General features: G+C 41.3%; 2 protein-coding genes across 2 annotated transcripts; both read left to right on the top strand.

Annotated features, from left to right (window-relative positions):
- Positions 1-12,436: 12,436 nt before the first annotated feature.
- LOC115317865 (chymotrypsin inhibitor-like) lies at positions 12,437-17,683 on the top strand. The gene is made up of 3 exons (XM_042294504.1): positions 12,437-12,687; positions 13,324-13,461; positions 17,231-17,683. The coding sequence occupies exons 1-3, from the start codon at positions 12,618-12,620 to the stop codon at positions 17,329-17,331; spliced, it is 309 nt and encodes a 102-aa protein (XP_042150438.1). The 5' UTR covers positions 12,437-12,617; the 3' UTR covers positions 17,332-17,683.
- Positions 17,684-21,379: 3,696 nt separating this feature from the next.
- On the top strand, positions 21,380-24,876 carry LOC120849113 (cysteine-rich venom protein 6-like). The gene is made up of 2 exons (XM_040221246.3): positions 21,380-21,548; positions 24,668-24,876. Exons 1-2 carry the CDS (start codon positions 21,479-21,481, stop codon positions 24,871-24,873), a joined length of 276 nt encoding a protein of 91 aa, XP_040077180.2. The 5' UTR covers positions 21,380-21,478; the 3' UTR covers positions 24,874-24,876.
- Positions 24,877-25,142: the final 266 nt, after the last annotated feature.

The following is a 25,142-nucleotide window of genomic DNA, read 5'->3' as shown; positions in this document are numbered from 1 at the left end:
TTTGGTGACGCGAAACGCAACAGGGCCTCCTTTCGTCACGTTTAGAACGAATCTAAAAGAAAAGCTGTAACCTAACTCCTTGGACTATATTGACACGGTTTACAAGATACGTCTACGAAAAATGCACAAAGAGCAGAAATGTTTAGCATCCGATTGGACGGTTTAAGTTTTATAGCGAGATGATGCATTCTTATAATCTGAAATTAAACAGCCAGTCTATGTGATGGTCGAAAAGTTACAGAACCAACAAATTTTGATGATGGGTGGAGGTGATAATTTTGTGTACGCAATATTTCTAGACATCGCTTGATTAAGGCTGGCCAATTGAAGCCCATTGAATAAGGCGTTATCATGTGATGTAATAGTTGTTAACTTGAATTGATTTCGCGGCCACCCAAGCTGATATCTTGAAGAATTTGTCGAACTATGGTTTCAAATGTTTCACCACAATTCACATGTGAACAAATATCAAAGTGGCAGCTTCTAAGTTTTGCAGGGTGCTGCGTGTGGGATCCACACGGTCAGACTTTTGAACTAGTTATACGATGTCAAATTCTAAAGTCTAGAATGTCAAAAACTTCAAGTTAGTAAGACCTGCCACTAAACTCTCTCCGGAGTAAGGGTGCATGAAAGACCAGTTCATTATCGATACAAGAAAGGTCTGCTTTCAATGCGTGGCTGATGCCCAGAAGGGCAATTTTAAATTCAGGCTCATCCCAATCCCAAAGAGGGAACCTTAGGGGGATTTCTGCAGCTGATCATGAGATATATCAGAAGTCGATCGAAGTTGGTTGAATTGTGGGCGGTATAGGAAGTCGGGCTATGCAACGATGTGAGTACTTTCTCAACAATTACGAAAGACTTCAAACAACATTATCTGCGCCTCTGTAATTTTCTCTTTGTCTTTACATAAATATCAAGGCGCAAACGTAAATCATGATCTCTCTTGTTCATCCCTTATAAAGAACGTCACTAAAAGAAGCTATCTGCGTCCATGGCGATCTACGATTTAATTTTCAGCTAGTCTTGTCTTTCCCCTATAAAGAACTACGAGCCCATCACAATTTTAGTTCTACCAAAACAAGAATATGCATATGTAGCTTGGGACTTCTATCAATCTAATTGCCGTAAGAAAATCGAAACACTAATCTACTCGAACTACACACACACACACACACACGCTCACACACATTATATATATATATATATATATATATATATATATATACCCGCCGAAAGCCAAAATAACTGGCGGAGCCAGGATCCTGGCTCCGAATTAAAGTTTTCTGCAACCCGCCGAAAGCCAAAATAACGGCGGAGCCAGGGTCCTGGCTCCGCCGTTATTTTGGCTTTCGGCGGGTATATATATATATATATATATATATATATATATATATATATATATATATATATATATATATATATAATGTTTGTGAGCGTGTGCGCGTGTGTGTGTGTAGTATGTCTTATATATATATTTATATATACAACGGGCATGGTGGCGGGAGGCCGAAGGCGTGGGTATATAACTGAGAAGGAAAAGACCCTTGGTGAAACAGCAACAAGGGACGATTTATTCTTCGACGTTTAAGGCCTGGAGTCCGGCCGAAACGTCGAAGAATAAATCGACCGTTGTTGCTGTTTTCACCAAGGGTTTTCTTCTTCTAGGTTATATATATATATACTACAGTAGCGTCACTAAACGGAAATCTTAAACGAATGTACCACACACTGAAAGACCGCTCTTTATTTCCAGACTGTCGCCGCTATTTGAAAACTATTATTATGCCAGGACATTGCATCTCATTTTGCATCTGTCGCCAGAAAGCTGTTTATCCACCGTGTTTTCGTACTTCTGTTCAATCCAGTTAGTTCTTCTTCTAGACAACAAAGTAGAGGAATGACCTGCCCTACAACGCCGTGCTTCACTCCGACAATACGCTGCACAAGACAAGCGTCGAGCAATCCACTGTCTAATGTTTTAACCGATAGACAATTTACGAGACTTTTGATAACAATATATAAATAAAATATATAAACCGCGAACTCCTCTTAAGTCATTGTCATCCCGAAAAGTGGTTTAAGAGATCTCCACAAAAAAGCAATTATGTCGCACTGCTTTTTAAAAAATGATAGCAATCAGCATGACTTTCCTCAGTAGGGATACGTATATGGTTCTCAAAAGATATCGATGACCGCGTCAGGCGGCAAGGGATCAAGTGTGTTCAAATTGCCTTTCTCGAGACTACCAGGAGGTTGGCTAAAAGTCGCAAGTAGTATCTTGTGCAGCAGGGTCAAAACAGTCGGTGCACATGGATGCATGATCCTCGGAACTGTCAAGAGAGTAACGTTAAAACCTTCTTGGTGACACGCATCAACCTTCTGTATTATCATTGGACAGTCACGCTGAGGCAGACAGGTCTAGATGAGAAGTGCAAGCTTAAGCGCAAGGTCATGCCTCATGCTCGAACCGTCTTATCGCTCAGCTCGCCTTGATCACGCTTATAAGGTTGGCATACCAAGTTACAACACTAACGCATTCAGTATGTCATTCATACCTCGTACGTCAACAGATTGGAACCACCTTCCCGCTTCAATTGCCTCCATCACTGACGTTTCTCTTTTTAAACAAGCACTTGGTAACAGCACCCTCAGTTGACTGATTTAATTGCCATCATTTTTTTGTGTTCACTCCCCTCTGAAATGTACTATGTACCTTGAAGGTAAATAAATAAATATACTTGGCCATACAAGGTCAAGCAATCCGGAACAAGGAGGTGGGACCCTCCGAAAACGGGAGTAACAGTCGTCTTCATAAAGCGTCTTGACAAACGCGTGACCAATGTTTGAGCACTACGAAGGCACGTGATAGTCGGATACTCCTTCCTGATCTTGAACCATGCCTTGATAGAATGTTGCAGTATGACGGGGCGAGATCGGTAGCCGAGTGGCTTAGCGCACAACAGCTCGGAGCGCGTGAAGCGAAATCTCGCTCTGAAAACCTTTGGTATAGAAAGTTCAATACCCACCCCTACCCTCTTTGATCTGGATGAGCAATTTAGCTACCTGTGGTCGTATATTACTACTGAATTATTCATGTGAAAATTTCAAGGCTAGCAGTCGTACTGCACAAGAAACATTTTTTATCAACAGCTGAAGCTGCACAGATCTATTGGGGATGAATGAATTCCGGTTGTCCAAACATACCCACAGCATATAATTATTAATACATAACTTAGTAATAATACATAAGCCTCTTAAATCCTCAGGTGCATTTTTGAATCAAAGATTAGGTTATGGTTGAAGTGAGTCATAAGTACAAAAGGACTTTGGAAGTAGGTTGCGACAACGGAATCTGAATGCCAGCCACTTGGGGAGCTTGAAGAAAATTCCTACTCCGTTTCTAGCGTCAGGGACGGGATGTTCCTCAGCTTGGCTCACATATCCGTTTGCTGTATGGAGTGACAGGAAGTAACCTCGTTGTATGTGGTTGTCTGGTGATTGTGTGACCGTCCCACACTTTCAGGTTTGGGTCGACAAAAAACAAGGCCTCTGTCTCATTATCGATGAACTGAATAAAAGAAATTGAACATATGCTTAGAATCAAACCACCACCCCTGGACGATTATCTCAATTTTCTGAAGGGCACGAGTGTTGGACTTTTGTCCATAAGGTTTAAACTCGAAAATTGCATTAAGTCTCACTACCTTTACGGACGGCGCTTAAATGGGTAACAGGACACCACGTGGTTTGCTTTTCAATCGTAGGGTCCGCTTCTCTGCAGGAAGTAAGCAGACAAACTCGTTCTCAAGTCGAACCTCGGTCACTTCTCGGTATATGATTTTTAAATATTAGCCAATAAAATACTGCGTTAGACAGTTGCTTCAAGTGTCATGCCAAGGTTCCTGAGGTGTTTTTTTTATATGGAAAACATTGGCTTCTTTGTTTGACTACAGCGCAAAGATTTACCAAGTTTACGTTTCAGTACCAAAGTACGCCTGTTGCCAAGCGATAATCAACATATTTTTATTTGATGATAAATTTATACCTTTGATAACTTTTCATCTAATGTTTTATATATGCAAACAAAGTATAGAAGAAGAATTGACATTTCTTTTAACCCTGCAGAGTGGGAAAACAGAAGGACCGAATAACACGAGACTAAGCTGTGGTTTATTTCATAATACAGAGCCGCAAATAAACCATATAAATTCTTATTATAGTATTCATATTATTCAATATACGTCATAAAAATTATAAAGACGTCAGTTTTCTACACTAGAGAGTTTTGATGTAACATCTCCCTTATTTGTATTTAGTGACTGTCCACCCTACTCACATGACTTCAAGGTTTAACTCGCACGATTTAAAACCAATTTTAAATCCGAATTGTCTTGTATTCGCAAACATTAAATGTTCGATGTGTTCATGCAATTGCCTTTAATCGTGCATGTTTCCATGCGCCCTCGAAATGAAGAGGCGCCACCCGTAAAACATTTGTTTATGACTTGCTGGAATTGACACAGATGACCGCCAACAAAGGCTCTTTTTTACTTGCATGAAATACCTCATTATTAATACTTTCGCAGCATGTCACAGGATGCAAAACACATTTAGAAGTTCAGATATATATTGTATATTATCTCTCAATAATGACCGGCATGCTCTCTCCAAATTAAACTTAAAAAAATCACTCCATCCTTCATAGCTAAGCGATAAAAAAAAGCTAAACAAAAATTTCGCTTTACTTTTTCGCGCTGCCGCACTTAGGGGTATAACCGTCCGGTCTTTAAAAAAAGAAAAAAAAAAACATTGCTTTGCTGACGACAACATTGCAGAAAATTATCATTGCGGCGGCAACCCTTATAATGAACTGGTAGTGGGCACGTGCAGCTGATTTAAATTCCTTCAGCTAAAACAAATCGATAAAAGCTTTATACATGCATCTACTGTCCTTTTGCATTAATTATTATGTGTTTAACACATGAACGTAGAAACCCAAATTATACGGTGGCTCGCTTTATCTCCCATCAAATATATATTAATAATTGAGGTCTTGATTCGAAAATACATGAACTACACTAAAACTTATCTCATTTGCTTTCGACAGCATCACAGGTTAAAACGACTTGCTGCTCATTTAAATCACTTGATACATTATTTTTTCTCAAACAACTCGTAGAGCAACAACTATATTATAATTTGGACTACAATGAGTGCTGTTGTTCCAGTACAGACAATATTATGACGCTATATATTGCGTTTTTCGTGTATTTTAGCTCAAAGTCAGTTGTACCATATTTCAGGCATACAAGCAAGAACATTTCATTGCGTAACATATAACCGCCCACTACGTTTTTGAGAAGTAATAATCATACAGCGGCCTGTCATTAGACGAAATTTATCTATTTACCCATTCTGTTCAGATAAATTACTTTCTGTGCTAGTGTACTCTCAATATATTAAGAAAACTTTCTCAGTTAGTAAACGCACAGACAAAGAACAAGAAAAGAAGATGTGTGTTGCATGTCATATCATTGAACGTTTTGTCTTGACACAAAGCCAGTCAAGTAACCAGGAGCGCACGGCTATTGAAGTGCGTTAAAAAAAAAAAATGTTCATACTGTCAACTCTTACATTTGGTTGATTTTTTATGTCAGTGTCCCTTCATTCATAGCAAAGCGTACATTTTGCGAAGTGTCGGTTAGTAAAAATCTATGCTTAGTTTGAACCTAATCCCAGACGCAGCCGACGCTACGAGCCCATAGGATCAATGAGAAAGAGTAAAAAAAGCGCACCATTTGGTCTTCGTCATGTTTGCGTACGTGTTCTATTTTGGTGAATCAATTATGAACAGTAAATTATTTTGTGACCAGCGCTTTGACGCAACTTGATTGGATTCACCAGCTCGTAGCGTCGGCTGCGTACGGACTCGGGCTGGAACGGAACACAGCTGGACCTTAACCTGACAAATACCGTTTTTAATTAATTCACTCGTCGGCCGGCCAAGATTGCATAGTATGTGAATGCACGCTGAATGAGACACAAAGCGGCGAGGTTAACGAACCTAAACAGCTTGGTAACTTAACGCTGTAGCTATCGTGACCAATGTTTCCTTGATCGACTGTAGACCTTTCCAGTAATCGCTTTCTGTAGGGCTGCCATCTTTGCCTACATGACTGCGGAAGGCGTTTTGAGCTGGCGCAGTAGCTCTTTCCACATGACACAAGATGCCGCGCACGCGTTTATGGCCCCGTGACCCAGCATGTTTCGCCTGCTTGATAAGCCCTGGAAAGGTCTGCCGTCAGTTACAGCTTAAGATACACTAGGCGTTTTCATACTACCTACATTTGTCATGCTTCTTGAATCATTGTTCGGCGCTCTTATCTGCAAATAATATTTTCTCGTCGACTGTGGCGATAACAGGTTGTTATAGACCCGCCACGTAGCACATGCCGCAGTGGCATGTGCTTTCTCACATGGTTGGGTGTACAATTAAAAAAAAAAGCGGGGGGGCGGAGGGGGTAATTGGATGCAGCGTCTTTGAGGCGTCTAATGTTGAACTCAACGCATGCCGTTAGAAGAGATATCTGACCTTGAAGTACAAAGGGGGAAACATGTTATTAATCTGCAGTCAGTAAACTGTGTTCGACAAATGTACACAAAAACGATATTCTTGTTTAGAAAGTGCAGACGAAGGCACGAGTTCGTTGTTAAATTATAACCCAAATGAATACAAACGTCTTTCCAAACGTGGCGGAGGTAGAACTCTGATCGCAATCTCAAAACAATTGTAATTTTGTATGCTTTAAATCGCAAGTCAGAGACGCGATTACATCTACGTAAACCAAAACATGATTACGTGTATTCTTTAAAAAAAAGTGCTTGGCGCAATTTTTTCATAGCCAGGAGGATGTGAAAATATAAAACCTGCCTCCCATATTTACTACATATTTCATTTCCTTACCCAACCCATCAATAACCTTCTGGTGGGGCCTTGCATAAAGTTAACTTCTGTTTATTTTTTGAACGCGATAGGGTTAACGAGCTCGTGTCGCAGAAAATTCGATGTCGGTGGCGTGACGAAAAATTCTGATAGGTCAATAGGTTTATGACGTTACATACACATGACATCGCGCGGGATTTTCAAACAACCCACAACGCTTGCGTGAAACGTGACATCGAGCGTGGAATCAATGCAATTAAAAAAACACGACCTGCAATACGAATTAAAGGTCGCCGCATGTCTCAAATGATTTCACTTCATAAAGTATTTCATTTGCCTTTGAGAAAAGAATTGAAAAGTTTCAAGCGTGATTCAAATACACAAACCTTTGGTTATGAGCCAGACGCGGGAGTGACTAGGCCATGTCCGCCGCACTTGCTGCTCCTTGGCAGAGAGAGCATGGTAAGCGAATGAGAGGCGATGCAAACGTGCCCGATAACACTATCGCGTGGCACTCTTAAAAGCTACAGCGTCCTCCAAATTTTGTTTTGTTTTATATAAATTGCTATTTAGGACATTTCACTCTAGTATTTAGAGATGTAGTCGATTTTATTTTTCTGCACAAAGACCTTGCTTTGTAAGAGTGCCGACATTATTTTCGCTCTTTATAGTTTCTCGGTGCGTTGAACTAAAGCCCTCCACGGGCCCGGGCCGGGTACCAGGTTTGTCCTCGGGTGCGGGCCGGGCCCGGGGCGGGCACTCAGACGGGACGCACCTTGTTCGACGTTATAATACGAAGGCTCCTACACGAACTACTATCTTCACCTCTTTCGCCTCAATAGTCGAACTCGACAACATGCTTGCCCTTCTAAATGTTTGAAACAAAAGCACACATTTTTAAAGCACGGGTCTTGAAACTCCGAACCGCGGGCCAAATCCGGCCGGTGGAGGTATTCTGACCGGCCCGTGACCTGCGGTGGTCCTTCCATCAAAGCCCAGACCGCAGCCCACTTCTAGCAGGCCCGCTGGTACCGGGGCGACAACTAGCGCGCGTAGACAAATGGTGCCGCCAGCCACACCGACAGCGCTAAGATGCCGGAAAGAACGAGGTAAAACTGCATTTGATAACGCGGGTCCTCTCGCCTTATTAATAATTCGATATTGTCATTACCAACATAATCATTCTTTGCCAAGTTTTAATATCTACCTAGCCATGTGAAAATTAATTTAGATTCTTGGTATACTGTGCTTAGTCTCCTGTGTTTTACCTCTTGACAATTATTAACATCAGTTCTGCCATTTTCGCTAGTCGGCTGTCCTATTTCATTAAGCCAAAGTGTTATTACGCTTTGCTTTATGTTTTGCGCGTTTTACGGGTTCCAATTATTGTGCGATGTCATAATTAGCTTCATTATTTAATTTCCCAATAAAGAACATGTATTCATCCAGTATATTGATTTTTTCTTAAGTTTTACTTTAGCCTTCTTTGCGTTTAAACGCTTATCTAGACGTGTTTTTTTTCTTTCTTTTATTTAGTGTTTCCTAACTGATATTTATTATTTATTTTCCAGCCGTCGATACGGCGACAGATCCCCAATCCGACCCCTTGGGCTGAACGTTTGGAGACCCTGCTCTATAGTATACTTCACAAGCTACTGTTCCGTCCCTGTGAACGCAGTTTTTGTTTCAATTAGAAACCGACGAACGAAGTAGTGCCAGTTTTTTTGACAATGCAGTATTTTTTAATGAAATCCATCCTGAAGTTTGCCCGTCCGTGGGTTTGAAACCTAATGTTAACCAGTAAATCGACGTCGGGTGTCCTGACACCACATGCTCTATGCACCAATTCGGTCGGAAAAATTGACGCCACGACACCTAAATAGAAACGCCTCAAGAGTATCTAAAGAGGTTGAGTTATTGAAGACAAAAACAGTTAAAAGGTTATCCTAATGTGTAGTGACATCTACTCTTACATGAGGCGACTGCAGTGCCCCTAATTTATTTATTCGTACATCTGACACATAAATTGAATAATATAAACACGGCAGAGAGGTGCACCGACTTGTTTAATTCTTGTTTCTGAAAAAACAATTCAAGTAAATACTGGGCAGATATTTGTGTGTTACACCACCGATCGGTCAAGAAGGTACACAGTTGCTTTTTTCTAGTTATAGTTTATGAAACTTAAGCTTTTTAAACAATGTGGACTTCACTAATGGTACGACTGCCGCGAAAGAACGCCGAGATACCTATAATTTTTTATTGAACAAAATTTGCTAAACATATTTTATTAATTTATATCACCTTTATAACACAATCAATAATTTAGTTGGTTTTATTCCATCTAGATGTCTTCGTAAAAAAATGCGAATAATTCATAAACCCCACGACCCTATTATTTATTAAATGTTACACATCGTGATTTTAAATTTTTGTCAAGTTTATACAAGTTTAATTTGTTAGAACTGAAATAAGGGGCACATTGAAAAAAATTCATAGTTTATTTTCAATGAGCAATTAGGCTTGTATAATTTGAAATACTGAAATGTCATAGAAACTCACGCCTATTTTGAAAAGCGGAGACTGAACTTTAACCGTATGCAACACAGATAACAAAACGAAGTAAGAGACTACTAGACGACTTTCCTTCATGCTAAGATGTCAATAGAATACGACACTGTGAGGGTGTAGTTTTTACACAAATACAATATTCAAGTTTTACTTTTTTTATAGCAATCCACCAGCAACAATCATTTGTGATTCCCAATGGTTGGTCAAATTATGATGTGTACTGACGAGTCTTAAAAAGTTAAAAAGTTAAAAAGCCATGACTACTGGGCGGCTCTGCCCCCCAGTAGTCACGGCTTAGCGCCGTGACTATTGGGGGGCAGAGCCGCAGGCGCAAAGATGCTGTCCGATAAGAGAGCGAAACCTAGGAACTCGTCTAAATTCTGTGCTTTTACGGAATTCCGCAATATACTGCCCCTGCGTTATATCCTTCTAAAAAGAGTTGACTTAGTGGTTTTCGATGACGCTGCGCAAGTTTTTATTAGGAACCATATGTCTAATTTCATTAATTCAAAAGTTAATTAAAAAATCTTAGTTAATTAGCTGAGTTATTGTTACAATTAGCCCCTATACTCTGTCCTCCAGACCGTAAAGCTCATCTGCACAAACCGAATAGGTGTAACTTTCACGAATTTATGAAAACAATTTTGTTAAGCTTAAAAAAAAACTGTGTACATATGTATATATCTACATACATACATAGAGAGAGAACGATAGAGAGGTTAACTACACGATGGGACATGAGCTTCCAGACGTCGCCCGCACACATCAGATATACGTCCGGAGCTTCTGACTTGGACACTGCATACCTATGGGCAACTGTTTTAGACCTAACCTACAGTCACGGGCACTAAGGCTCACTTCAACAGAGAAGGCTGCCGAGCGCTCAGCTCAAGCGTTAATGTTGTGTAGCTTACTGTACATATAAACACTTTATGATTTAAGAGCGTGTCCTCTTTATTCTATCTCCCAGCTGACTCGTAAGTATAATATAATTACACTTGCCACATATAATGAAACTTCAAAAACAGAGCTAGAGGGAAATTTCATCACTTTTTTACACTATTTCGAAACAATTAAAAAAATATGCGTAGACTTCATATGTATACATGCCGCACAGCATTTCGACTAGACCATTCAAGTTTTGTCTTGAAATCATGCGTCCATATGATCTTGGCAATGGGCAACCATCCGTGTTCTATTTTTTGTCTTCGGCGTAGGTGTATCAAATTGGGACAAACGTCTCTATCCTCTCGCCCCCACAATTAGTGTTTGATGGGTTAAGAGTTCAGGGGAAGTTCATTCTTTCTTTTTCCGCTATAGCAAAGCGAAGGTTGGAGAGGACGTCGCCTCCTCTCTAGCTTCCCCTGTGCTAAAGCTGAATAGCTGGGAGGAGCTTTTTCTGAACTCTCGACTTATCATCGACTATACAAGAGGCTCAAAGTATTTACAACCTTCGAGGTGACTCGTGCGTAGCATGTTTAAGATTTGAGAGGATCGAACTTAGAACCGACGTTTAGTTGACGTGTTGAGTGTCTGTAGGCTCCGTTTAGCGACAGTGCCACAGAAAGGTAAGAATAGACTTAATGTGACGTGGTTGTTCTGTCGCCGAAATACCGCCTTAATCTGTCGTGATCTGGCTTTAACTGTGGCGGGTGGAGCATAACTATGTGAAGGATAGATTTAAATTACAGAATGTCAGATAAAGATAAATATAGCTGTCAAGAGCTGAATAATAACTTTCCACGAAGTTGAAGACACGTTGTGTACACAACGTCTCTAGTTAATGCTTTGGTATGTCCAGCAGTTGGAGGTAAAACCTCAGTTCAGCCCTGAATGCCAAGGATAACTGAAGACCATATGGCTTCGCCTGTCTATCGACGTGTTGGGAATGTACACATCCGGATGACGCCTGTCTGGAAACATCCCTCAAAATCTCTGATCCGGAATACATACCTCTCATTGTAGTGGCAGTCTTTGGCGTACTAAATCTTCTCCCACACTTGCATAGACGGCAAGTATGTTGTTTAAATCAGCATGACTCGCATGCATCGCTCTTCAATGTTTTTTTGTGTTTTAATCTAATCCCACACGTCTTTGTTTCTCACACACATATTGGCAGTCTGCGGAGGTAAAACACCCGCATTCCGGTTCCCATCTTCACCCCATTATCAGGTCCTGTAGATTAAATTGAAGAACGCACAACTATAACAACGTGCGCCTCACATTTCTGCTTTTTCTAGCATATTAGCGAGAAGAAGTATACATTTAAGGAAAAAAAAAACATTTGCAAATTGTAGACTTGGCTGTGTTGAAACCTCTCTAAAACTAGTTCTTAATTGTTTAAAGAGTACATTAACATGAATCTTGTCTAGAGCTTAAGAAGAATGCTATTCACCAACATACTTCCCTAAACGTCAAAACTTACAGTTCCAGCAACCCATTCAAAGTTTAAAAGCAATGTTCACTGCGGGACACTATGAGCCCAATCACGATAACGTCGTTTCTTTTTCCATTTCACTTCCAAAGGGTGCAAGTAGCAATAAAAAATTTCCTTTAAGGATGTGCCCCAACTGACCACTCTCCACAATTAAATAAGTTTTGATGAAAATCCTTCAATACTGGTAGAAAAAAACAACGACGTGGCTCTTTCGCACTAACAGTATCGCAAAGTGTGCGTAAAACAAACCACTCCTACATGACACAAGTGTCGCGTGCTTTGCCCTTTCACTTAAAGTTTCTCACTCGGGCAGCCGCCTTCAGTCTTTACCACCAAGACCCCGAATTGCCAGATAAACTGGACGTAAAAAAAAAAAAAACGAAGTCTTGAGATAACCTTGGACTTTTATAAACAACTCAGGACTGGGTCTCCTACGGAGTCTCCTGTTACCAACTGCCAAAACGTTTTCTTGGCGAACGCAACGCGGTATCTTCAGGCTTGTCTGGCTGAGGACACCAAAAAACAAGTTCTAATTTCGACGTTGCGTTTCTTTACCTCGTCTTGTAGTTAATCATTTAAAAAGTTGCACTTGTGCTACGTTTATAGAGCATCGAGAGAGCAGTGGGTTTTGATTCGTTGACTGCGCCTTCGCAAATTACGGCCATGTGGAAGTTTCTTCTGATTGCACTGGTGGGGCAGCTGATACTGATTTCTGCACGTCCAGAGGACACAGGTAGGCTAAACGTTTTCTCGCGATACCTCTTGTCTTGCACGACCATTTCTGGAAGCAATGTTGATAGGCTGTTCGGCTTTTATGAAGCCTACTTCAATTTTACTCTTTCAAAGAATACATAATTATGTTGGTACACAGAATGTGCCCTACTTTGTAAGCGCGAACGATATCTCGGCACTTTCATCAGATTATATACAGTTAATAACGCGCGCTCAAATGTTTAGTGCGATGTATCGTACACACAGTAAGCTCCATCTAATTTGCTAGTGTGCCCTAAGAAGGTTTTCTTTTTCTGCTAAACGTGTCGCGCAACTTAGAAGTAGTCCTAGATCTTAGGAAGGTTTATATGCAATCGTATTTCTACTCCAAACGTAATACATTTTCACAGATGCGTTTAGTACTGAGCGACAAAGAAACAGTCAAGTTCTTACGTTGCGTGCGGTAAGGTTTTCCACTTACTTGTTTTCAATTATGTCTAGGAAGCAGCCGCGTTTGCCAGCGTTACAGTTAGCTTAAGTGGTCAAGATTAAGCCAGCCCATCTAATGACAACCACAATTTACTTTCGTCATACAGAATATTTCTAATATACACTCGGTCATACTTATCAATGTGTCCATTCTGTTTTGCTCGAATAGTTTCTGAGCCTCAATGCGCCGACCACGAAGTATACAAAACATGCGTAAGCAGTTCTTGTGCCGAAGCCACCTGTGACCGTCCACGCATCGGACCTGCCTGCACCGAAGACTGCCGGCGTGGATGCTTTTGTGAAAATCGTATGTGACAGGTTCTGCCCCTCCTTTTAAAAACTCATCACTCGGGTAGCACGCCAAACAATTAAGAGTAACTCTGTCCAACCTTGGCATGCCTAGAGACCTAGCTTGGTCCTAATACGGTTTGACTTCAAGGTATAAATGGGTGGCAATAATTTACTGTGTTTAAATTGCCTTTCTCTGGCTCGACCCTTTATTACTAAAGTCACTTTAAGCCAAAATATGTCATGTATAAACTAAAAAATCACTAGTGAAATCTAAATCCGACTCTTTAGCAATTTAGGCCCAAATTTGTAGCCGAATGACAACCAAGCTACCAACCAGAAGTAAAGCATAGCACTGGCACTCGTTTGGCCAATTAGGGCCATATGATACCCACATTCTGACCAAAGGATGTCAAACTTGGTTCCACCTTCAGTTCTGTCTTTTTGAAGCCCTAAAATTCTCAAAAGAAAAGCTAAATATTGGTCCAAAATCCTATACCACCTGTGCAACACCACTGGTAAAGCTAGAGACTCCAAACAAGTGACGCTAAGAGTATTCACGCTCTTTTTCCCAGTTGCCTTCAGGAAGCCGCCATTTTGATGCCTGCAGGAGAACGGACGCAATAGACCCTTTCCGAAATTCAGTCTGGCCACTTTGATCACTATCATCATCATCTGAAAAATGGCATATGCGCCATACCAATGGCGGCTTTCTATTTACTGATGAAGGAACATGTTGAAGATACTCCTAAGCTGAGGATTCGAGGCCTATACATTCAAGACGTTAGCATGTTGCGAAACCGGAATTCAATGCAAGCGCTGCGTAAGTGTTCATTTCTCTAATTCGAGCCCAGTGAACCTGTTAGTGGCACAAAATCGACTTCGAAACCCCTTGACTTATATAACTTTATCAAGACGTCTGTCTGGGTTGGCGCTTTGTTGCATCGTTGTGGGAATCGACACTGGAAGAGATGATCCAGAAAAACCTGTATAGCTAAAAGTTTATTCTCATCTGCCGTTGACATGCAAAAGTGACGGTGCCCGATAAAATACTGCAGGCTACGGGTTGATTGCCGTCATTCGTATGGCAAAAGTTAAACCGCCATTTCAGCCACCAGATGGCACTGAATTTCGGAAAGGGTCTATTGGCGGCAGTTAGAAGTCGAAAATGCGACGTCCTAAAATGCAAATAAGGTCTCAAGCCTCGTTTACATGAAAGAAAGCGGCTTCATCGCATCGACTCCACTCGTTCTTCGAACGAAGCCGACGCGGCAACGTTTCCATGAATGCGCACCAAGCCCTACACGAAAGTGGCGCCACACCGTGTCAAAGTTTGAAGTTATGCACTTCCGGAACCAGCCGCACCACGTTTTCCGGTGCATCGCACATTGAGGCCACAGTGACACAGTCGGTGAACGTAAAGATCGTGCCTGCTGTCTTCGGTGCTGCGGAAGAAGTTACGAGGCGGAACAAACATAAAAACCCAAGCGTTTAGGGCTCCAGCAAGATCCAGGCCGGGCCGCCGGGTCATTCTGGACCAGAGGCAACCTGTGTGCGCACGCTTTGAGGAAGCCTCCGCGCTTCTCCACGCCAGACGTCGCCGATCGTGACCGAGTCCGAAATGCTCCCGAGTCCGAAAGGCTCCAGCCCCGAGCACGAGTCCGAAAAGCTCCAGCGCAGCCAGGAACGGCACCGAGGTAGGAGCTGCTCGTTCTGCCCTACAATGCAGTGCTCTACAGTGCTCGGAGCTCTCGGTGTCGTTCGTGCTTGCGCTGAAGCTTTTGGGACCCCTTTGGACGCGCAAGTCGTACTTCGCAAGGCTTGTACGGGGGCCGCCCTCACCGAGCAGCTCCACTATATTCTGCTTACTTATGATGGCAATAAAAGCTCGCGTTTGTTCCCGGGAAAAAATTGCGGGCGACCATACGGGACCGCTCTCGGCGCCGCCGACGAGGCTTGCCGCCGCCATGTTCTCAGCTGTTCACTTGCTCCCGCAGCGAGCGCCTTCCCAAAATCCTCCCCGTTCCAAAATGCGATCCGACCTCCGTTTACATGGGCTGAATGAATGCGCACTCGCCATCTCGATCCACCTCGGTCTGGCGGCTTGAATGCGATGCGCTTTCTTTGCGCATTATGCCGTTTACATGACCGCATTTAACGCGACAACTGGATTCGATGCGACTAGGTCGCATTCAAGCAAACGCGGCTTCAGATATTAACGTCTGGCTCATCGCGGTGTGTTTTAATATTTCTTGAGGACTTTAAAGTGTGTCCTGTTATTGTATATGCAGCTTCACTCAACTGGCAACAATAATTTTACACAAAAAGGTGACTGAAGTGATCACTTCGAATGGTAGCATATTTTGTGGCTGTAAAATAACTTGCGCATAAAATACTTTAATACAAAATCATGAAAAATGCGTCAACAACTCCTTAGTGTATACCAATCCTTCCATCAAGTCTGAGCATTTTACTTAACTTTAACTGATTTTTATATGTTTTTGGTATTAGCTTTCATAATTGTTTACTGTCTACCTGCATCACATCTGTGTAGAAATTGAAAAGAAAATCAAAACTTCAAAATAAACAGAGCAAAACCTTGAAGGAGAATTTAATGCCATGTTTAAACATTCTTCTTAAGGAAACAGTCAAGTCCAATTGCACGCTTCATCGACACACGCAAAAAGAAAACTTGAAAATCGCAGTAATGTATGTTTTCAATATTCTAATCATGTTTTTACCCACCTTGCGATACCTGAGGGGGCGCACATATATTTATGCCCGTTTGTAACTACATAGCATCCCGGCATCTTTTCGCAACTCGAGCTATTAAATAACAACTATTAAGGTGTTTTTTTTCGAGGTGAGCAAACATATTTATTTGAATTTTCTTAACTATAATATAGTAGACATATGAACCACAGATTCACTTATGTTTACTCAATCCTAAAGCTTTATGGCCCAATCCTTGTTGCTTCAAGTCGATTGTTTAAATAGGTGTATTGTAAAGAAAGAAAGAAGGAAACATCAATACATATTAGGCATAGTTTATGCGCGCAACACATATTCGTAACTCAAAGAGCGCATCATAAAACAGATACTGATTTCACTAGTTCATGCTATGTTCTCCAGGTGGCACGAGTTGTAGTAGCATGTTTATTATACCTACCCGATGCGCTCATTTCTCAGCATCTTCTGCGTTCTACTTGGAGTCCCGATTTAATATTGTGAAGATGAGTAACCTTAACTCTGAGGTAGCGCAGTTCTTTGAATCGGTATTTAGTTTTGTGTGGAAATTTGGTGCCTGGGAAAGCCCGAAGAATCAAAGGAAGGGCCAAACTTGACTTTCTTTGGCCAGAGTGTAGGTAGTGGGTATCTTGGCCCTAATTTCCCAAACAACTGCCAGGGTTAGGCTTTCCTGCTTGCTGGTTCTTCTTTTATGTGGCAACTTTAAGCATAAATTTACAATCAAATACCAGATTTAGGCGTCATTGCTACTTTCTTGGTTTATGTGTGATATCTTTGGTTCAAGTCCGGTACTTTTGAAATTATGGGGCGAGCCAGAGAAAAATCAGAAACACCTAGGAAAAAAAAAACTCTAGCACTAACTAACGCCTTGGAGCAAAACCGCGCTCGGCCAAAGTTTGGCACTAAAGATTGGGAAGCTGGTTCTAAGCTAGGTATTTCCCTGGCGTGCAACCTGCAGAGCTACTAATCAAGATGTCTTCTTAATAGTTCATGTACGAGTTTCCATAAAGCGAAATGCTTTTTTTTCTTAATTTCTCAAGGTTTCTACCGCAACGCCGAGCGACGCTGCGTCACAAAGTTGCAGTGCCCAGAAGATTCGGCAGCGTACACGTTTGTGGAGGCTGAACATGGAGACAAATGAGTGTACATTGAGGGTGCAACAAGTTTCCAGTGCTCTTGCAGTGACAGTATCAAGCGAGGGTTTTACTCAGACAATTGCAAATTTTAAACCCGTTTCTGATGAGTGCCTAGTTGTCAAAATTTAAACCTCTTTGGGCCTAACGTAAGTCCTCAGTAGAAATGCAGTAACCATGGACAACGTCGCTCTGCTTGAACCCACTAAGCAGACCATCTATGGAGCATAAAATCATCAAACTTTGTGTTCGATCACCGGTATTATAAAATTGCCATTACTGTAATATTCGCACGCGTTGTGGGGGACCAGTGGTTACCTTAGTTAAACCGATCAATAAAATATATTGCCTCCCCAATAAAGACATGTCAATTTTTTTTTGTTTTCCAGTGTGTACGATATATTTGCCACGTGCAAGTGTGATTGCAACGAGAATAAAGTTGAGATTACTTTGACTTGTTTTTATTTCTCCGCGCAAGCTAAGTAAATACCTTACAGGGTTTGGGAGACATTAAAATAATATTTTTTAAATGGAAAAGTATCAAAACACTTTTCAAATCACTTAATTTTAATTCCATAGTATACAATGGGGCCTAAGGACGGAATACAAATGCTGCAGTAGCGCAGCTTGACCAGGATGTTACCCCCTATATTCGTATATTGCATCAATATTGTAATTGAATGTGCGTGACTCAACACGCACATCTTAAGGGAAAATGTGCGATTGTAAATTGCATATATAAATGTTGCAGTTTCGCTCACCTGACGGAATATATAAGCGACAATGGACTTTTTGTCATTTAATTACGCACGTTGAAAAATCCCACTGTCTAACTGAGCGCTACCATAAGCAGCTTCTGCTTGTGGTAGCACTTGTGAAAGTAAGTGTAGGTCAGCAAATTTGAATAAAATATTTCACGTGAATACTCTATATTCTATTCCAATATATATTTTTATTCTATTCTAATATACTCCATCCTATACTCTTTGGGTCGTTTGACTCTGTCTGCCAGATGGCGCGTTAAACTAAGCAAAGATTAGAAGAATATTAACACTAATTGATTCGTGAAACCCAAGAAGCGTAGGCTAATAAACAAAATAAACGGCCAACATACAATAAGACAAAACCTATTCAGCGTGAGTGCCATACCTCCATGTAATCCTCTGGGATATTATGCACGTTTTCAAAACTGATCATGGCTGACCGCGCAATGCTCGTGAAGCTGACGCTTAATTCATAAAAGTATTTATTGTACGATTTTACTGCTCTCCTAAAATAGCGCAGGAATAAACTGATATAGTTCAATTATTAGTAAATATACAAAAATGTGTATGATGAATTCAACCTAAGACTGTGGCAATATTGGGTTAAGTTCATCGTGATAAACCTTATTTAATCTTGATAAACGTAAATTGATAAGGGTTTAGTCAATCGCTGGTTAAAATCGTCATGACAAACTTCAACCAACTCGCCAGCAGATTCACTGTATTTTAGTAAAAAAAAAGTTTTAAATAAATATATCTAAAATGTGAACTTGTTTGACAACGTTTACACGATTTCTGACCTTTCAAGGTCGTGTCCTCATGCACAAACTTAGTCCGTGATATGGGGCCCACCACGGACTACTATTGCCAACGAAGATGCTATAGCTCTTTAAAATGTGTTGTGTCCTTGTGATGGACTAACAATGCGCATGAAGATTCGAAATTTCTTTAGAGTGTGTCCGCGTTGTGGTCATCGAAACAGAAAGTACCAAATGTTCATAAAATTCAAATAGCGTTTTCGGTCATTTTAAAATAAATTGCACACTCGTTTTTTTTAGTTTCTATCTGGTTGTGATTAATTGCACACATTAGATTCATAACAGGAAATTTTAGGAGAATGTTCGTAGCCTCCAAGCGGTGGAAAGACAAGGTCATGACGAATTACCGTGCGGCATGAGCAGCCCGGGCGTTACAAACCCACGAGCTCGAGCAGAACAGCTCGAGGATTCAGGACCCGGGAGAGCTATCGCAGCAGTCTCACAACCTCAGAGATGGTCCCGGTTATGTTATGAATGTGTTAGCAGTAGTACCCACATGACAGGGAAAAGTTGACGTCGTTCATTTGCGGACGAAACAGTGGAAAGGAGCGCGCGCCGTGCAGAGGAGAGCAGAGTAGTAAAGGTCAAAGGCGCGAAGGAGACGACGTCGCGGGGTGGATGTCAATGGGCGGGCGGATGCTGGTGCGAGTCTGAACTTGCAGCAGCACCAGGCAGCGTTTGCCGCTGCCAAGTGTGCAAGGCGGGCGAACGAGACAAAGGAGCGGAAGCAGCGCCTGGCTCCACTGGCCGAATGCTGCACAAGAAACGGCACGCGGAGGCGGGTCTGCGTGCGACATAAGCTGAAAAATATTACAGTAAGATCCATTGGTGAATTTTTAGGGAATACGTTAGCATAACCCTTCCAAAACGACACACACGTCCCCCTTTGGGAAACGCTAACACTAACTCTGTAACGCATCCAAGAGGTGGCAGCAAAATATAGAGGAAGCAGATGAGGACAAAACCGAAAAGTGAAGCGGTCAGCCTTAGCGTTTCCCTAAAGGGGTTGTATGTGGCATTTACCAGGGGTCATTCTAACGCATTCCCCAAGGACCTACCGATGAATCTTCTACTAATTTTTTTTTTTTTTTACTTGGGGTGGTAAAGATTGGTTACAGTTCATACTATCAAACACCTTCCTATCACCACAAAGTTTACCCTCGGAGCACGCACCGTTAACGCAGAGCTTAATGAGCTTCGTCAAGACTTGAAGAAACGGACTCACTTTTCACAGCCCACGTTGGACAACCGGCCCGTGGTGAAAAAGTGGTTTTATCACATCATCACTGTGCTTTCGGTAATATCGAAGCAGAAATCCGAGTCAAAGTATTTCCCACCTTCATAATTTCAAGCCTTGCCCGTGCCCTTTAACTATAAGATCATTGACCCGTTACGGGCCTTCGCTACAGGACAGGTAACCAATGGTTTCTCGAAAGCGTGCAGATCCAACTAGTCATCTAGCGTTTTTTATTCAACACCTCATGCTTGGGATTTCTATGGAGTATTGCAATAATATAATATCCAACAGCTTCTTAAGTACCATATGTTTGCGTTCACTGCCTTAAATCTCATCCAAAACAATCTAAGCGATATAAAACTACTTCTTCATTTAATACCCGTTTTATTCGGTCTGACGCCACGGCTGCTCAAATGACCATTTGAAAATTACTAAGCTCCAAGAAAAATGCAGCGTTAGTATTTCCACACGCTCTAGGTGCTGGTGTCCACAACAGCACTTCTGTCAACAATCGCTTAAAAAATGACGCCTTCTAGGTGTATTGGTTATCATTTAGTATTATTCATTTACGTCTAATCTTTCTAGGAGAGGCGAGCGCTCGTGGCACGTCTAGATACACTAGCAGCTTTCTTCATGAAACTCGAGACTTTTAAAATTTTTCTATAGTAAAATTGTTACATAAAATCGATACATAAAGCGAAAATGTGATGAATTTGGCACGTCCAAATCTAGTAAAATATATGTATTGATAGTTATATATTTATTAATCTTTTTCCGAGTTCGCGTATAAACGGAAAGAAGGCCTCCATCGCCACTATTGCACAACCACAAGTTTTGCCTCGAGCAACGTAACTTATTATAGAAACCCGTCCTTGAGGCGCAGACGTCCGGTACAAAACGTGTAATGTGCGGCCTTGCGCAATTTTGTCAACACGTTCGGAAAAGAAACCATCAGAGAGCCTAGATTTCAAAAAAGGAGCAACTCCAAAAATAGAGAGCGCCTTTCAATTTAATGCGGACGCCCCACTGGGCCGATTGGTTGCACGTGCGCATGCATTGCCTTGTGGCGAAGCGAGAAGGAATGCGGACTCATACACTTGCAGACGATGAGCAGTTTCGTCACCTCCCAGGAGCTCGTATTACAAATTCGGCCCCTAAATAGCGTGAGCGACGCTCGATCGAGCGGTTGAAAACCCTCTGAAATCTAGGCACACCGCATACACCATAACACGTCGAACTTCCTCCTAGCGCGTCCCGCCGTTGTCGATATAAAGAGCTGGTTTTCGCTGGCTCGCAAAGACAAAACGATTGGGACTGCGTATCACAAGGGACCACCATGAAAACCTACGTGCTACAAGCCCTTCTGCTCACGCTTGCTGTCGCAGTTGTGCGCGCAGCCAACACAGGTGTGTTCTTTATTTCCATTGAACAAACCTCATTGTATACAGTCTCTTAAAAATGCCCCTGCGTCCAGTTTACCTCAGACCACTTCGAGAGTCGATGATTTCGACTGAGAGCCACAGAGGAGGCTCGGTGAGCGTCAAACGCCAAAAGTATGTTCATACGGAAACTAAAATTTATGATGTGTTATTGAGCGTTAAAGTGAGCGCCTGAAACTATGGTTCTGAGTGTCATATCTCAGATTTTATTTTTATGTTTTAATTTCTATATTCTGTATTGCTATACGCTGGGATTTCTTCGTAGAGTGCAGAGACTGGCTCTTCTGGTGCTCTGAGAGAAAGTCGGCACACGGGCGATTTTAAGAGCATATTAGCATTTCCGTCCGCAACCGACAATTGGCTTAATTATTTGTCATGGATGCATGGTGTCTAGAATCGTCTGTACTTGTTAATCAGCCTCATTTATGTTGCTCTGCCTTAGATCGCAAGAGCGCATAAAAAGCTTTTTGTTATACTGGTATATTGCTTATTCACAAAGAAGTGAAATAGATGCTATGTCTTATATTTATTGTTCGGCTTCAACAATACATATGTGCCTGTTCACCTTTCTTGACCTAACTGTAAGAGGCGCTGACGGTTTCCGTGGAACTTCTTCAAAATCTACAACTGTAAATGGAATTCAGTGTTGTTGTTTTTTGTTCGTTTTTTTTTTGTATTTGAAGAATGTCATATTAGTTTTGCTTCGCGACGACTCAGTGTCGTCGCGATCTGAATGTTAGCATTGTGATAAGCAGAAACCGAAGATAATAAAAAAGCATTAAAAAAGATATCCACATGGCTATTGTGTGGTGCAACTGACCACAGAACAGTAATTTTTTTTTCTATAAGTGCAGGTTCACGATTTCGAAATGAAATTCAACCTTGTGTGAACCGACGGTTAGGGCGCGAAGAAGCTGGTGATGGTTGAACATTCTCGACTGGAATGCTGAGACTGGGCGGAAAAGAAAACACATAGCGTGTTTTCGGGGAAAAGTACAACTCACACGGGGCCGAATATTGAAAATTTTAAGCCCAACTGAGTGAAGCAGTAAGATGAATCGCCTCGATTATTGTATAGAAACTGAAATTTGGATCTTTGTTTTCTGATGCGACATCGGCAGTTAGTGCTATATTCTTTGCAAATGACAGGATCACGAGAAAATGATTACTTCAATATTCTGTTAGACTGAAATCTTCATTGCAGTATTGGAAATTTCCATTTCAAGGTATGTAACCATTTGACAAATTGACCTAGTCCAAGGCTGCAGCACCACAAAGGTATAACATTATACATGACGGAGATTGCAGCATGTTCCCAGAACAAAAAACAAAAAAAAATGCGTTTGGTGTAGCATGCACTTTCTTTTAGCGTTAAGTAGGTTGTTACACTCATCACAGGGTGGACAGTTGGAGGTGAGCAAGTTATGCAATCATCTTCTATATTTAGTCGTATGTTTTTTCTTGTTTTTTTCTTCTTATATTATAGGCTAAAGGTAGGAGACCACATGCAATAAGCACCTTCAGTATGGTAAAACTTTATTTGAATAACATTTTAGGGCAAGCTATGCTGAATTGATCAAAGATGCGACCCATAAGAAATCAACATCTACGACGAATAAATGTGTGTCAAAAATAAAGACAAAAATTTTTAAACTCCTACATTCCTATCACATGAAAAATCAATGCTCCCAAGCAATAAAGTTGCATCTCTACTGAATTTAATTCCGATATACCATATCTTATTTTTCAACATATTGACATTCCCTGTCTTTAAACTAAGATTTTCAAAAATCCCAAAAAACAGAGTAATTAAGAATTAAAAAAAAAAGATTTAAAAAATTTTTTCCGGGAACAAAATGCTTTCTACGTTACACGTTTTGGATAAAATAAAAGCTTACTAATGATTATTTTTATTATTGACACTTACTCATAAATTATTTTTTTAGTTATGAAGATGTAAGTCAGCGCTGCGTCCGTGTTGCTTCTTCGTCTTGCCCTCATCAACTTGCGCTGTTTTTAATTCCGAATGAAGATAAACATATATTACCAATTAGAAACATTGTGGCCATTGCCGAAATTCAATTAATAAACTTACATGAGAAAGACACGTAGGGCAGGTGCAGCATTTCATGGGGTTCCGAAGAAACGCCCACTTTTGACTTGGGGTTTCCTATCGGTAAAGGAACGCTCCTGCCCCCCCCCCCCCCACACACACACACACACACCTGTAATCAAGAAGGGAGACGAACGTGCCCATAATTAAATGCATTTTTTTGTTTTTAGCGCCGTAAAATCATTTACCGGACTCATTAAATGTTTCCAAAATTAGTTGCATCAGTGGTTTTCTGTAATAGCGCAAACATCGAGGTTATGTAGACCGGATATGTTTTGTTCATACAATTATTATATTTGTTAGATACTGTATAACACTCGGTTTCTATTTTTCGAATGTCTGACTAAACAAGTTTTCTGCTAAGAATTGGCATTTTTCTTTTTTTTCCGCACTTCAGTGCTTTCATATATTGAAAAAGAGGAGAAAGAAAACACACTCTTAAGTCAGACCTATGTTTATGATTTCTTCTACTTGTCCTTGTCTAAATTAAAAAAAAACAAAGTTACATATTGAATGGTAGTTAATTACCAATCTAGGTTAGTAGTGTTTTGCAATTCCTGATGGCAAAATCTTCCCGGAAACAAAATGCCGTGGCCAACTTTTTGTTCCCTGAAAGATTTTCGTTTGTCAACCACACTATTTTTGACGACTTTCGAATGTTTTCGCTGAATCACAAAGTATTCATGCACGAGGCCTGCGCAATAAGTCACGCCATACTTGATCCACTCACAGTCGGTTACGGAAGGAAGCGGGCGAATAAAAAAAACGTGAAGATACGTGATTTCATTTTAAGCTGGTATTGTGACGCAATGACGATACGCCTAAGGAGGTTACGGTCACAAAAAGAGAAGTACACGCACGGTATCATTTAGAGAATAGAGGGAGCGAGCCGTGAAACATCTTCGAGCTCACAAAGTTTAAAGTGAAGTTTGTCTTGACCACGCGAGGCCTCAAACTATTTCTCTTCCTGCAGGAATCGAGTGGCCGCCAAAGCCACAGAAGTGCGCCGAAGGCGAAACCTGGAAGGAATGCGTCGGAAGTTCATGCGCTGAACTCACCTGCGAACACCCGGAGCCTTCCCTCGGATGCACCTACGACTGCAACTATGGATGTTACTGCGCTCCAGACTTCTTCAGGAATGCCAATAAAGAATGTGTCAAGAAGGACAAGTGCCCTTGAAAACTGTGACCAATCTCATTATTTCGCGAAAAATAACTTGTCTTTAAACACCGGAATATCCAGCATAACCACACTACGACGAAGCAGACGGGTGGGTACTTTGTTGTAGTAGCCATTGTCTTTTTTTTAAATCAATCTGTTACTTTGTTGACTTTTCATTTGGGTTAGAAACGATGCGTAATACATCTGCATACGTATCTAATTTGGCCTAGGCTTGAATCAATTCCATCAAAATTATGCTTATGAACGCGACGTGTTTCCTGGCCCTC

This window comes from Ixodes scapularis, unplaced genomic scaffold, assembly GCF_016920785.2.
Source record: "Ixodes scapularis isolate PalLabHiFi unplaced genomic scaffold, ASM1692078v2 PGA_scaffold6__148_contigs__length_123643588, whole genome shotgun sequence".
Lineage (NCBI taxonomy): Eukaryota > Metazoa > Arthropoda > Arachnida > Ixodida > Ixodidae > Ixodes > Ixodes scapularis.
Note: the sequence above shows the minus strand (reverse complement) of the source record. Positions and strands in the feature narration are given on the sequence as shown.

What these genes read in the sequence shown, in the direction of transcription:
- LOC115317865 (XM_042294504.1), top strand. Translation starts at nt 12,618, where the DNA reads ATGTGGAAGTTTCTTCTGATTGCACTGGTGGGGCAGCTGATACTGATT. An exon ending in TGCACGTCCAGAGGACACAG is followed by an intron (nt 12,688 to 13,323) that starts GTAGGCTAAACG and finishes TTGCTCGAATAG; the next exon opens with TTTCTGAGCCTCAATGCGCC. An exon ending in TGGATGCTTTTGTGAAAATC is followed by an intron (nt 13,462 to 17,230) that starts GTATGTGACAGG and finishes TAATTTCTCAAG; the next exon opens with GTTTCTACCGCAACGCCGAG.
- LOC120849113 (XM_040221246.3), top strand. Translation starts at nt 21,479, where the DNA reads ATGAAAACCTACGTGCTACAAGCCCTTCTGCTCACGCTTGCTGTCGCA. An exon ending in TGTGCGCGCAGCCAACACAG is followed by an intron (nt 21,549 to 24,667) that starts GTGTGTTCTTTA and finishes CTCTTCCTGCAG; the next exon opens with GAATCGAGTGGCCGCCAAAG.